The sequence below is a fragment of the Ambystoma mexicanum genome, unplaced genomic scaffold (genome assembly GCF_040938575.1).
Source record: "Ambystoma mexicanum isolate Mex_15411 unplaced genomic scaffold, UKY_AmexF1_1 Mex_scaf70, whole genome shotgun sequence".
NCBI classification, from domain to species: Eukaryota; Metazoa; Chordata; class Amphibia; order Caudata; family Ambystomatidae; genus Ambystoma; species Ambystoma mexicanum.
In genome coordinates, this window is record NW_027182489.1 from 987,803 (window position 1) to 1,000,805 (window position 13,003).

The 13,003-nt window shown below is 47.8% G+C and overlaps 1 protein-coding gene across 3 annotated transcripts in view; it reads right to left on the reverse strand.

Annotated features, from left to right (window-relative positions):
• Nucleotides 1-1,838: 1,838 nt before the first annotated feature.
• LOC138562831 (E3 ubiquitin-protein ligase TRIM39-like) overlaps nucleotides 1,839-13,003 on the reverse strand; it is a 232,784-nt gene continuing 221,619 nt past the window's right edge. For all 3 annotated transcript variants that reach the window (XM_069642801.1, XM_069642803.1, XM_069642802.1), the window contains one exon: nucleotides 1,839-2,338. Coding sequence is in view for 2 of the 3 variants with exons in the window: in XM_069642803.1 (XP_069498904.1) it covers nucleotides 2,289-2,338 (50 nt within the window). In the remaining variant the exon portion in view is untranslated. The remainder of the gene's footprint in view (nucleotides 2,339-13,003) is intronic.

Consider the following 13,003-nt stretch of genomic DNA (forward strand, 5'->3'; position numbering starts at 1 on the left):
CAGTAGGGCACAAAATGTATGTCCCAGATACAGCATCTAAAGAGTTTGTGTTACAAGAGGTTCTGGTGAACGACCTAATGGCTATAGATATTACAGATAATGATTCAGGATGTATGGACGACAATGCATGGAGTTATTTACAAAGATATTAGAAATGATATTAGCACTTGGCATAGGCCAAAAGGAGGGTTTGTCGGAATTGAAACAATATTATGCCTCCTATCGTAACAATAGTATGTGTATTGGCCTACGCCAAGTTTTCTAAACATCATATGCGAACGAACTCCACGGCAAGGTCTTGATGGATTAAGCCGCCATTTTAGGTTCTCTTGTAATATGGAAGTCACCCTGAACATCAAAATGGAGGCCGAATGACATTCTGAGTAAAATTCTGGCCGTTGTGACCTCCGTACACATGAATAATTAATATGCCTGCAGGCCACTTGTCGGGGTCGCAAACTGAGACCTTGTCCTACTGTTGACCTATGTGTAAATGTACAACTATATCAGTGAAACTAATCAAAAGGCATACATTAAAGGATTGACCTGGCAAGGAACCCATAGGCCCGGCTCATAGAATGGTTTACCCGCGAGAGGGTTGGCCAAGGGCTGGACAAATTGTATAAAAGACCCAAGTATTCCAAAGTGCGGTCTCTCTCACTAACGTATTGAACTCTCGTTGAAGTTCGGTATGTTACTCTGAGAGCCGAATAGCTATCCGTTTGTCAATTGACTTTGGTAACTGTTGTAGCTTTTAAATAAAGCACTTGTATGTTCTTTCTAACCTGTGTTGGTGTGTTTCTTTTGGGCTTCCCGGCCTCATATTATTTTTCTGTTTCCACAACAGCACTGGTGCCGCCAAGGCCCATCAACACTGTATCCACAACTCCTGTGACACCGGCACAGGAGACAGTTGAAGGGGCACTCTCTGCAGAGAACAGCTCTGTCGGGGAGGCGGCAGCTACATCACCCCTGACTGATGACGACCTGCAGGGACAGGTGTGTGTGCCCGTGGAGGACGACTCCTCCGAACTGCCTGCCACACCAAGTCCGGCACCATCCCCCCAGCTCACATCGGTCGACTCCGGCCACGGCACCACCCCGGAGCAGTCTGGGGGGGAGTACATCCAAGGGAGCATGAGTCCCGTAGAGGACCCAATTGTAATTGAGCATGACACACAAGCACCCTCCACCTCCACTGGTGTACAAGCGGGGGTGTAGCAGGCAGGGAACGCTTCGCAGTGGCAGGAGGAGCTAACTGCCCTGATGAAACAGTTTGTCACAGACAGTGCCCAAGCAAGGCAGGAGTGGCGCGAGAACACCACCTCCCTGGGGAAGATCATCGCGGATAGCACCGGTAGATTGTGCGCGTAGGTGTCTGCCCTGCGGCAGGTCCTCTTCCGCATAGCAGATTCAATGGAGGCTGAGCGTATGGCCCCCCGAATGGAGCAGGCGGCCACCCCATCTTCCTCAAGCTCCATGCAAACCAGCCCACTACGCAGGTCGGCGCACACCCTGCGCCGCCCGGACATACCGCCACCAGGTGCAGGGAGTGGCAGGATGTAGACTGGCCAGCCTGATGAAGGCAATAGACAATTGCTTGGACACCATGTGTGGGGGAGTTGTGAGGGGAGGCGGAGGGGGGTGAGGGTGTGTGGGGGAGTTGTGGGGGGGAGGGTGTGTGGGGGAGTTGTGGGGGAGGTGGAGGGGGGTGAGGGTGTGTGGGGGAGTTGTGGGGGGAGGGGGAGGGTGTGTGTGTGGTGTAGGGTTAGTGCACTTTCATCTTTATTGGACAGTTAAATTCACCCGTTGTGTGAAAAAAATATCTTGAGTGGACATTCCTCATTGCGCATGTGTCATTTATTCATATACAGTGCATAGTGTACATGTACTCCCACACCCAGTGCCCTCTGTCCAACTATCATGTCAGCCTCTGCAGCCATGTGTGTTAGAAATATTGTGCAATCACTGACTGACGCACAGCACGTCCCTCCTGTGCATCGGCACCGCAATGATGTGCAACCCCATCTTCTTCATCCCCTTCATCATCACCAGGTGGTAGCAGTTCAATGTCAGGGGGCAGGGGCACGTTCCGTCGGATACACATGTTGTGCAGCATCACACATGCCATGATGATCTTGGCCACCTTCTCATGCCTGTAGAGGAGTGCCCCACCCGACCGGCTAAGGCAGCAAAACCATGCCTTCAACAGGCCAAAGGTCTGCTCGATGACCAGACGGGTACTGGTGTGGGAACGATTGTAGTCCTCCTCGTGCCTGTTCTGTGGGTTATCGGACATGGGTGAGGAGCCACGGCTTCAAGGGATAGCCACTGTCACCTGCATGGGAGGCAATAAAAGGTATATGTCAGTCAATTAATGATGGACAGCTGAACTAGTCACACCTGCCTGCAGATTATCGTTGGTCACATGCACATGTCCCTGGTTGTATGCACACAATTTTAATGTCCTCATTGTGTCCTGTGCCATGGACTTATGGTGTGGGTTGCATCTCCAAGATGATACACCGTGTGCATTGCCTTGATGTTGCTCATTCATTGTGGATGCATACAGCTGTGTTTGTGTCAAATTTGTGATGTTTTGTGTTCTGTAAGATTTTCTGACTGGCAGCATAGGCAGTAGGCTTTACAATATTAGGCATTCAGCACTGATTTTTCCCATGGTGACATGCAGCATTCCTTTGGTTGTGGCGGCCCTGTGACAGACAGTGGATTCCCTTGGTGGTTTTGTTCAATGCACTCCCATGGATGTTTGTCCTGTGTGGTGATTGGCTGGAGACAGCAACATAGGGCATATACACTGCATGTTGCTGGATGGTGTTACGGAGGGTGAGGACCGCTGATTAGTGGTGCACGTGTTGTGGGATATGGGGTGGTTTACTGTTAGTCAGGTAGTGATGGGTGTCGACCTTACTTCATTCCTATGGGATTTGGGTGTCATGTACAGTTTGTGATGCTTTGGGGCACAGCGTTAGGTGATGTGCACATCGTGCAGTCACATCAACTTTGGCAGCATGGTGGTGTGTGCATCTCTCCCCCCATTTCAATGCCATGTGCCTGTCATGCAACTTACCAAGCAGCCAGGCACGTCGTCCTGCATGTCGCTCCATGTAGCGTGGTAGCGTGGAGTTCCGCAGGACCATTGAGTCATGGGTTGATCTGGGATATCAGGCACAACAATGTGTGATGATCTTGCTTGCGTCACATACCATCTGCACATTGATGGATTGGTATTGCTTGCGGTTGCAGTACACCACCTCCATGGCATGCGGACCACCAACTCCACATGGGTGCAGTCGAGGGCACCTATACAATTTGGCAAGCCTGCCAGTGCATGGAAGCCAACTTTTGTATCAGAAATCTCCTGGGGAGTCTGTGGTAGGGATATGTAGTCCCTTGTGTGCTTGAGGAGGTCATCCAGCACTTGGTTCAGAATGCGAGAAAATAAGGGTTGTGATATGCCATGCATGTGCCCCACTATGTTCCGGTAGGTGCCTGTGGCAAGGAAGTGGAGCACAGACACTACCTTCAGTAGAGGGGGCATGGGGGTGCGTATTTCAATGAGGCTGACAATGTCGTCGTGTATCATGTCCACGATGGTGGAGATGGTGTCCCGGTCCAGACGGTACAGGGTGTGGATCTGCTCAGGGGTTAGGTTGAATGGACTGGGTCTGATGCGAGGGTTTGGAGGCTGCCTGCGTGGTACCACTGGCTGCACTGGTGGGCATGCTGGGCCTGTCTCACCCTCCTTCTCCTCCTGCGTCTCCTCTGTGGTGCCTGCTGTTGCTGTTGTTGTTGTTGCTGGTGTAGCAATGCAAGCATGTCCTCTATCTCCAGTATTGCTACTACTAGTGGAATCATTTTGGTGTGGGAAGGGGTGTGGTGTGTGGGTGTGCTCCTTTTGTGCTGGGCCAGACTCCATTGCCTCCACCTGTGCTGCTTGTGTGCACCTGTGGCAGTTGGGAACACTGCACATAGCATTTTACGGTTGGTTCACGATGCCGGTATTATCGGCATGCCGGTATCCCCTATTAGCGCCTTCTTGATGCCGGTATTTGCATGTCCGCCTGACTTGTGATGTCCTCCCACTAGCGACATGCCGGTATTGCCAGCATGATGGGCCGCGTGCCCGTGCCCTTGCCGCTATTAGAGGCACCGTTATTAACGGTGCCTCTAATACCGGGGTCTTAGGTCGGAATAGCCCGGAGTGGTATGCGATGCCGGTAATCCTTTACCGGCATTGTTTTTCCATTACCTCCAACCTCGTAATGACCCCCTTTGTCCACCAATGGCTCCCTTTTCTATCTGACCTCAGCCTCTCTGTCTCTTGGAATGGCACCTGCTCTTCTTCTTTAACCCTCCAATTTGGCATTCCTCAAAACTCTGTCCTTGCCCCCCTTATCTTCTTTCTTTGCACTCCTCCTATTGCTGCTAATATTTCCAAATTTGTTTTTTCTTTCCACTTTTATGCTGATGATTCTCAAATCTCTGTCTCCTTCTCTGACTTCTCAGTTAATCTTCACTCCTCCCGTTCTACCCGTCTTCTTGAAATCCAGACTTGGATGCGCTCTCACTACCTTCATCTAAAGTGAGAAGTCCTTTGTCCTGCCCTCGCCTATTGGCAGCCCATCCCCTGCCATCCTTCTCACCTGTTCTCCTTCCCTTCTCTCTATGCTTTTAATGTTGGTGTCCTCTTTGACTCACCCTTCTCCCCGTTCCATGCTGGCCATCTTTTTTTCTTTTATTTTTCAGCAATGTAATGCCGAAGGTGTCTCGCAACTTAAAAAAAGACTCTATTAGTACCCAGGTCTTATGCAGGCTTCGGTCAGGCCTGTGAATATGGGCCAGGGGCATTACCATAAGCAGTTATGCCCCCCAGCAAAGTGCATATTGCTATTAGTACTCAGGCCCGTTAAAAAGTTGCCAGATTCCGTCAGCGTTTCGCAACTGAAAAAAAAATATAAAAGAAATTCAAAGCTTGGGGTTTATAGCTTAAATAAGCTTAAATAAGCTGTTCCATAGGAAGACCCAAGACGCACTGGCTCCCATCACCCATCTTTGATCTCTCTAACTGTCTGCGTTAGAACCTTTTCACCGAACACTCTCCCACTCATACATCACTCACACCGCATTCTCTGACATTACACATTCCATGCATCCCGCCAAGCACTATGTATAACAAACCATCAGAAACTACATAAAACATTATTTTTAATTAAGTGGCAGAGAAGCTGTCAAAACAGTTTGGACCGCTGGAATTAGCCCATGAGTACAGACACTCCCATCTCTCAGGCTGGAGTACAGTCACAGATCAGAGGAGGAATACAAAATGGTTCACCTAAAATATTGTATATGTCCAAAACATCTGGACAGGAACAAATCATTTAACGAAGAGACAGACCGTTCACCCTCTGAGGTTTGATGGATTCAAAGCTGTTCCCAGGAGCATGTGGTTATTGGACTTGCACAGGGATCGAGGTCCTTATCAACACTGGATGAATGTATGGTAATGGCACAGGGATGTCTAACTCTGCACCCATCCTCTGGAAGGTTCAAGTCAGGGTTGGACCCGTCATGAGCCCTTGGTGTCTTTCTGGAGGCCTTGCATCGAGGTCAGTGAAATTACCTGTACGTACATTATTTGGCTTCTCTCTAGTGGTGTCAACTCTCTGAGCAACCAATCCCTATGCAGGATCTGACCTTTCACAGCAAACACTTCTCTAGAGGGGAGGTGTTCTGTATTCATGCCTGGTCAGCCTTCGTCCTCTCTCTGGAGAGGCCTCACCCAAAGGCTCGGCACATACTCTATATCCTCTATATATCCTCATGTGTCAATGCACGGCCCCTCAGGGGACATTTCCTCTGGCCCCCTTTTCCCGCTCTTACATCCGCCGTGCTCTGCTATCTGCCCACCCCCTGCCATGATCCATCAGCATTACTCTCCATGCCCTTCCCCGGTCCAATCTTGCTGAGCAGTTAGGGTCTAACCACTGCAGCACTTTATTATCCTACCACTCTTACTTTATGAGCTAAGCACCACATCTAACAGCGCGATAGGCCCAGAAATTCTAGGATCCTCGTTGTTTCCTTTCTTAAATATCGGCACCATCATCGCTGTCCTCGAAGATGTGGGTATTAGGCGTTGTTGGGACACTTTTCTGAATACTGTATGAATAAGTCATGCCCAATCGTCCGGGTAGGTCTTCAACATTTTGTTTGTCAGGCCGTCTGGGCCGGGGGCTCTCGATGCATTCAAATGTAGTATTTTGTTAATGATGTCAGGCCGTCTGGGCCGGGGGCTCTCGATGCATTCAAATGTAGTATTTTGTTAATGATATGTTCGATCTCAGGTTCTTTGTCCCATGCTCTTGTCGATGTCATGTTTGTTTGTTTGTTTGTTTGTTTGTTTATTATTTATAATGCGCATCATACACGGGGGTAACAGGGCGCAGCAGTTACAGGTATATGCGAAGCTTGGTTACACAAAATTATACAGGATGCATACAAGTAAAAAAAGTTATATACAGAGGAGGCGTATTTACAAGCATGGTGTGCAGTAGGAGAGTATATGGACACAGTGATATATATACAAACTAGAGTCTCGGGGAGCATTAATAACACGCTGTTATGGTCATAACAGTAAGGCAAAGTGGTTAGGAGTGCTGGTTCTTGGATTTTAGCCATATGATGGTGTTGGCTTTAAACGTGTGGTAAATTTGGTCTGTTCTAAGGCTGGGAGGCAAGGTGTTCCATAATTTGGACGCTTTCACTGGGAAGCTGTTACCTCCAATTGTGGACCGTTTGAAACTAGGTATAACAAGACGATCTTTATTGACAAATCTTACTGGTCTAGTGGAGGTTTGCCTGTGAAATCTCTCAGCCAGGTAAATGGGTGCGGCATTGTTGAGGGATTTGTATGTCAGCGATAAAGTTTTTAGGGTGACTTTGTCATGGGTTGGGAGACAGTTATTCTGTCGGCTAGTCTCGGAGATTTGGTCTCTTCTAGAGATGCCTAGGGCTGCTCGAAGGGCATTGTTTTGTAGGATTTGTATTCTTTTAATGATGGCTTTGGATGATCGTAGGTAGAGGGCATTACAGTAGTCCAGGCGTGACAGGATGAGGGCTCTGGCTAGGGTAATGCAACTGTTTTCCGGGAGGAATGGCTTGCCAGTGCGTATCAATTTGCACGTGTAGGCTGTGGAAGATGCTAAGGAGTTGACCTGTTTAGTGAATGAGAGGTGAGAGTCGGGGTAGAAACCAAGTGTTTTTACCTCGTGCTCTACTTTTATGGTGTTGCCATCAATTATAAATGATGAGTATTTGGGACCTAGTTTTTTTAAGTTAGGCTGGGCGCCCAGGATAATGAGTTCGGTTTTATCATCATTCAGGCATAGACCATGTGTGGCCATCCATGCCTGGATGATGATGTACACTCTATTTACCAAGGCCAAATCCTTCCCATAATCCCCAGAAAGCGGGAGGAGGATCTGGGTATCATCTGCATAATTAGTGTAGGTGATACTGAGATGATCCAGATCATCGAAAAGGGGCTTAGTGAAAATGTAGAGTTTGGGCGAGACACATGAACCCTGGGGCACACTGCAGGTAATGGGTGTGGGGTCTGCGGCAGCAAGCGGCGAGAAGACCCTCATTGTTCTGCCATTTAAAAAGGATCTAATCCAGGTAACGGCTTCCTCAGAGAAGTGTGCTGCAGAATTTAGATGGTTGCAGAGGATGGTGTGGTCGACTAGATCGAAGGCAGCTTAGAGATCTGGGAGGAGGAGTAGTGCTGATTTCCCACTGTCTTTGAGCTGGTCGATTTGGGTCTTTAAATCGATGAGGGCAGTTTCTGTGCCGTGCTGGGGACGGAAACCTGATTGCCTAGCTCCTAACAGATGTTGTTCCAGATATTTTTGATTTTGAGTGTATGCTACCTTATCCAAGATTTTTAGAAGGAAGCGCACAGCAGTAATAGGTCTATAATTAGTGGGTGTGAATGGGTCGAGGGTGGGTTTTTTTAAGAGTGGGAGTACCCATGATTGTTTAAGGTTAGTGGGAATGATGCCCGTCGTGAAGGATGCATTAATGAGTTTAGTGATGAATGGAGATAGATCACGGGCAGCATCCTTGATAAACTGTGCAGGGCATAGGTCTCCCTGACAATTCGATGGTTTACGGGACAGAATGATTCTTTCCACTTCAAGGATGGAGAACTTGGTGAAATTGAATCACGTAGATTAGTCTCTGCTATCCTTATCAGTGGTGCTGGGGGCAGGGGGATCATTTAAGCCAATTCTTTTGCATGAAATTTTATTTTGTAGAGTGGCTATTTTTTTGGCTAGGGCGAATTGGATATCCTCACACCATTTTTTATCTTTCGTGCAGGTGTCGGGTGGTGCTATTGGAGTCTCTATTTCTTTAAGAATGGTCAACAGTTCCTTTATGTTAGATTTGGCATTGGATATGCGTGAGTCAAAGGATGTTCGTTTTGCTAGGCAAATTTATTTTTTGTATAGGGAGGAAATTTTAGTAAGTTTGAGTTTATTGGCTTCAGAGAGATGTTTAAGCCAAGTAGCCTCGCAGTTTCTTTTCTGTTGTCTTACATTTTTTAAGAGAGGTGTGTACCAATTATTTAGATTGGTTTTCTGCTTACTTGGTCTTAGTTTCGCAGGTGCAATCTTATCCAAGGAAGTGGTCATGATTTTATTAAATTCTTCGACCAATCTCTCAGGGTCGGTGTTGTCATGGAGAGAATTGAGAGTGGGGAGTAGCATCGGGATGAGTTTATCCACGGTAATGCTCTTTTTATTTCTGGTTAGTGTAGGTGGAGCCCTGACGGCCGTGGTCGGTGGAGGTTTATTGGTGGAGAGCAAGAAGGACACGAGGTGATGGTCCGTCCAGGCAAATGGAGAGATGGATAGGATGTTGGCCTGGCAGTTGTGGTCTGCAATCCAGTCAAGGATTTTGCCTTTCTCATGGGTGGCAGTGTTGCTTCTTTGAGTAAATTCAAGTTCTGATAGGGTGTTAGCTGTGGTTGTGGCAAGCTGGTCTGATTGGTCATTAAAGCCCATATTCAAGTCTCCAAGAAGGAGTACTTGTGAGGAGCTTTTGAGGTTATTAGTTAGGATGGAATTAATGCCATCCACGAAGGATCCAGGAGGGCCTGGCGGGCGGTATATCAAATGGATGTTTAAAGTTTAGCCATTAGTTATAGGAACTTTGACTGATAGTGATTCGCACGACTGGAGGTCAATCTGGGTAGCAGGTCTCATGGTGAGACCGCATTTGTAGATAAAAGAGATACCTCCTCCTCTAGCATTGGGTCTGTCATGTCTCAAGATGGAAAACCCCTCGGGGACTGCTTTCATGATCCTAGGGCCTGCAGCAGGGTGTAGCCATGTTTCTGTAATGGCAAGGAAGTCTAGATCCTCTTTCAGGATCAGATCCGCTACTTCTGTGGCATGTGCTGCCAGCGATCTAGAGTTTATTAATGTGTCTTTTATCTGGGGACTCAAAGATGCTGGTATGGTGGGTAGGGGGGCAAGTGGGGTTTTAGGTTTGCTGTACTTAGTTCAGCTTATTTTAGAAGGCTTGGAGCCGCAATGGGGGACAGAGGGCATGCTAGGGGTCCTAGAATTAGGGGATATGTTTAGTGATCTTGTGAGAAGCTCATGTATTTTGGCTAGTCTCGCTCTGAGACGTAGATTTCTATCCGTGGTTGGGCATGGCTTGCATGGGAGGTACTTTAAGGCATTTGCCATGTCCTGGCGAGACGTGGTAGACGGATTTCCGTAGGGTGGTTGATGTCACGGCTGGCAGTGTCCTGTGGGCAGGGGTAGTAGGTGCCATGACGTAGAATGTGGTACTCAGAACAAGGATTGTTATGTAAAGAGTCTGGTTGGGGACTAGTGGCGGCATGCTGATGCTAATGTAGTGAGGGATTGGTAGTTTGCCTAAGGCTGGGTACTATGGAGGAGTAATAGGCTGTCTGTAAATTCGAAATTAATGTTTCACCTAGATTCAGCATAGAGTGTGCCGGCTATATGTTGCTGGGCAAGCTGGGATATATAGTGTGCAGGTAGGGATATAAAATTCAGTAGAAATAGTTCACCTAGATTCTCGTAGTTCTGGACTTAACTATGTATGCTAGTATGTAGTGTGCAGACGCTGTATGTATAATCAGTGTCCGCGGTTCACCCCTGCTCAATTCACTATCAGTGTGCATTAATATGCTTCATTTCAGTGTAGGCTATTATGCAATGCGCATGCGGGAATGTGCAGATTTAGTGGCAGTAGTTCGCATAGAGTCAGTACAATATCAGAGTGTTCAACTAGGGTGTGCATCTAGATTCAGGTCTGCAGTTCAGGCTAGAGGCAGTGTATATGCAGCAATATGCAATACACACAGTCAGTGGGGCACATAAATGCGAAGTATATTGTGCAGGCTAGAGAGCAGTGTAGTTAGGGAACAATACAGTATGCACAAGCAAAAGAACACCTAGATTCTAGATTTGCAGTCGAGACTGAAAGGCAGTATATATGCGGCAAAATGCAATGTATGCAATCAAAGGGGCACCTAGATTCAGGATATATAGTGCAGACTGTGGATCAATGAAGATACGGCAGTAGACATTAAGCAAAATTAATGGAGCACCTAAATCCAGATTACAGGCTTGGAGAGCAGTGTAAATGGGGCAGATTATGCACAAGCAGCAAACATCACATTTAAATTTGGATTGTACACAGACTGCAAAAATTACAGATTGTCACAGTAATTGGTGGGCATGGCGAATATGAATAGAGTATGGAGGTTCTGTGTTGAATGGTTCTATAATTTCCGGGTGCCTGGTTATATTGTAAGTGCAGAGTCAGAAAGTTTAGGCAATAGTAGGTTACTCACAGTCTCAAGGTGCACAGGCAGGGGGTCTGGCCCTGGACTCTGGTCAGCTCTGGACAGGAAGTGCCGGGTCACGCCTCCCGGTGTCGGGTTGGCTGGTATGTAGGCAGTGGAGCCCAATCAGCACCCAGCTAGCCTCGGATGGGGAAATGAGGTGGATCAGGCGAAACAAGCATCACGGGCGGCCATCTTGGACCATGTACTGCCTTGTGTGCTGCAATGGCGTCGTGGAGGGAGGTGGTGGATAAAAGGGTTGGCGTGTCTTTTTCCGACACGGGTGCAGATTCAGCAGATGCACAATAAAGTTGCTGGAAATGCTGTGGGGTTACCGTGCCAAGTGCGCTAAGAGTAGCCCGTTTAGATTTTCATACAAGAATTAGGTAGCATTTGTCTGCATACCTCTGGGATGGCCTGGACTTCGGTGGCTGCTGGGACCTACTGCTCCTGCAGTGGTCGGGAGCTCCTGCTCCTGCACGGGTAGGCTTCGATGTTGTGATGAGGTACACGAGATGTCTGGCGTCACAGTTGGTATGGCTTACCTCGATGTTCTGAGGCTTTGGAACAGAACAACGGTGCACCCAGTGCGCAAACAGGAGGCAAACAGGGCCTTTTCCCTGGACTTCTCCCGCTGCCGGCTTCCGCCTGCCGGTGCTGCGGAGGATAATGTGCAAGGTGGTTGCTTAGCAACCAAATGCTGCCTCGCTCTGAAGCCGCGTTGCGACGGCCATTTTGGATCGGGCAGCGGGAAGAAACAAGAAACCACACGTCGGATGGGGCTAATCCTGACCAAAAGGAGGATTCAGGCATCAGAGCAGCGTTGCGGACGTGAAGGGGCTATCAGTCCTTGCAGCTCGAGTCAGCTGCTAGATCCACGAGGGTGAATCCACGAGGGAAGCGGGCTCCTGCCCTCTCGCCTCGCTGGTCGTTGGGAAGTGTACTGTGTTATTTGGGCCTTTAAAGAGCGTAGAGAAGTGTTCTTTCCAACTTGTCTCACTGATGTAATTTTGCTTAAGCTCAGGTTTTGAGGATGTGGTTTGCTTAATTAGCATCCAGAATTCTTTTGATTTTCTTTTAGATAGTACCCTGAGCATTTTCTCTGAGTCTTTCTGTAGCAAGATCTTCTTCGACTCGCCACCCAAGCTTTATAAGTTTTAATAGCGATTACTACTTGTTGTTTCAAGTTCTCGAAGGTTGACTTAGCTGTTGCTCTTTTAATTCTTCTGAGTTCTCTTCGTTTGTTGACCAAGAGGTGGTCATAAGTATGTCGACTATGTTGGAATGTTTTAGCATCCCCCTTGTACTTCATACTGAAGTGATCCAGACGGGGCCTGTAATCTATGACTGGGTTTTCTCTGTTGTGGCCTTTTGAATCCACCTTCGTGGAATAATCATCAATTAATTTCATGATGTCCGTACTCTTTATACGTAGACCGTAGACGGTTGCCACTGTTGCTTTCCTCCACCTCTGTTCTCATCACTTGGATTGGTGATTTTGGCCCGGAAATCAATACGGCCTTTAACAGGTTGTGATCGCTGTAAGGCATCTTGACGATCTCAACTCTTTTGATATGCCTTTGAGACCCACCTCCAATCTTCTGCTGTCTCCTTCTCTCCTACTACACCCAATCGGTTTCTGTAGGTTTGTTTTGCTCCTCCTCTCTGTATGGCTTGAAGGTCACCGTCAGGGCGATCCCCGGTCCACCCGGGGTCCTTCCCACTCCCACCGGGTCCAAGTAACACCTTGTTCAGTTTTCCTTACTAGTAGTTGGTTTTTCTGGCCTTTGCACTTTTCTTTTTTCCTTGGAATGTACTTCACACCCTTTAGATGAGCTGTTTTCTTTGATTCGCAATGGTCTGGTTGATCTTTGCTGGTCTACTAAGGTTAATTCAAAACCCAGGATGCGAAGGCTATCTGAGGCCTCTATCAACATTCCCTTTACTATTGATGACGTGATATGCAGGTATACACTGTCGGTTTTGTGTTTCTCTCCGAATTCCATGATTTGTATGTCTTCAGTGATGATTTGGCATAGATTCGATATGCAGTGTAGTAACTGCATAATTGTCTTTCTATTCAGGATTAGTTTA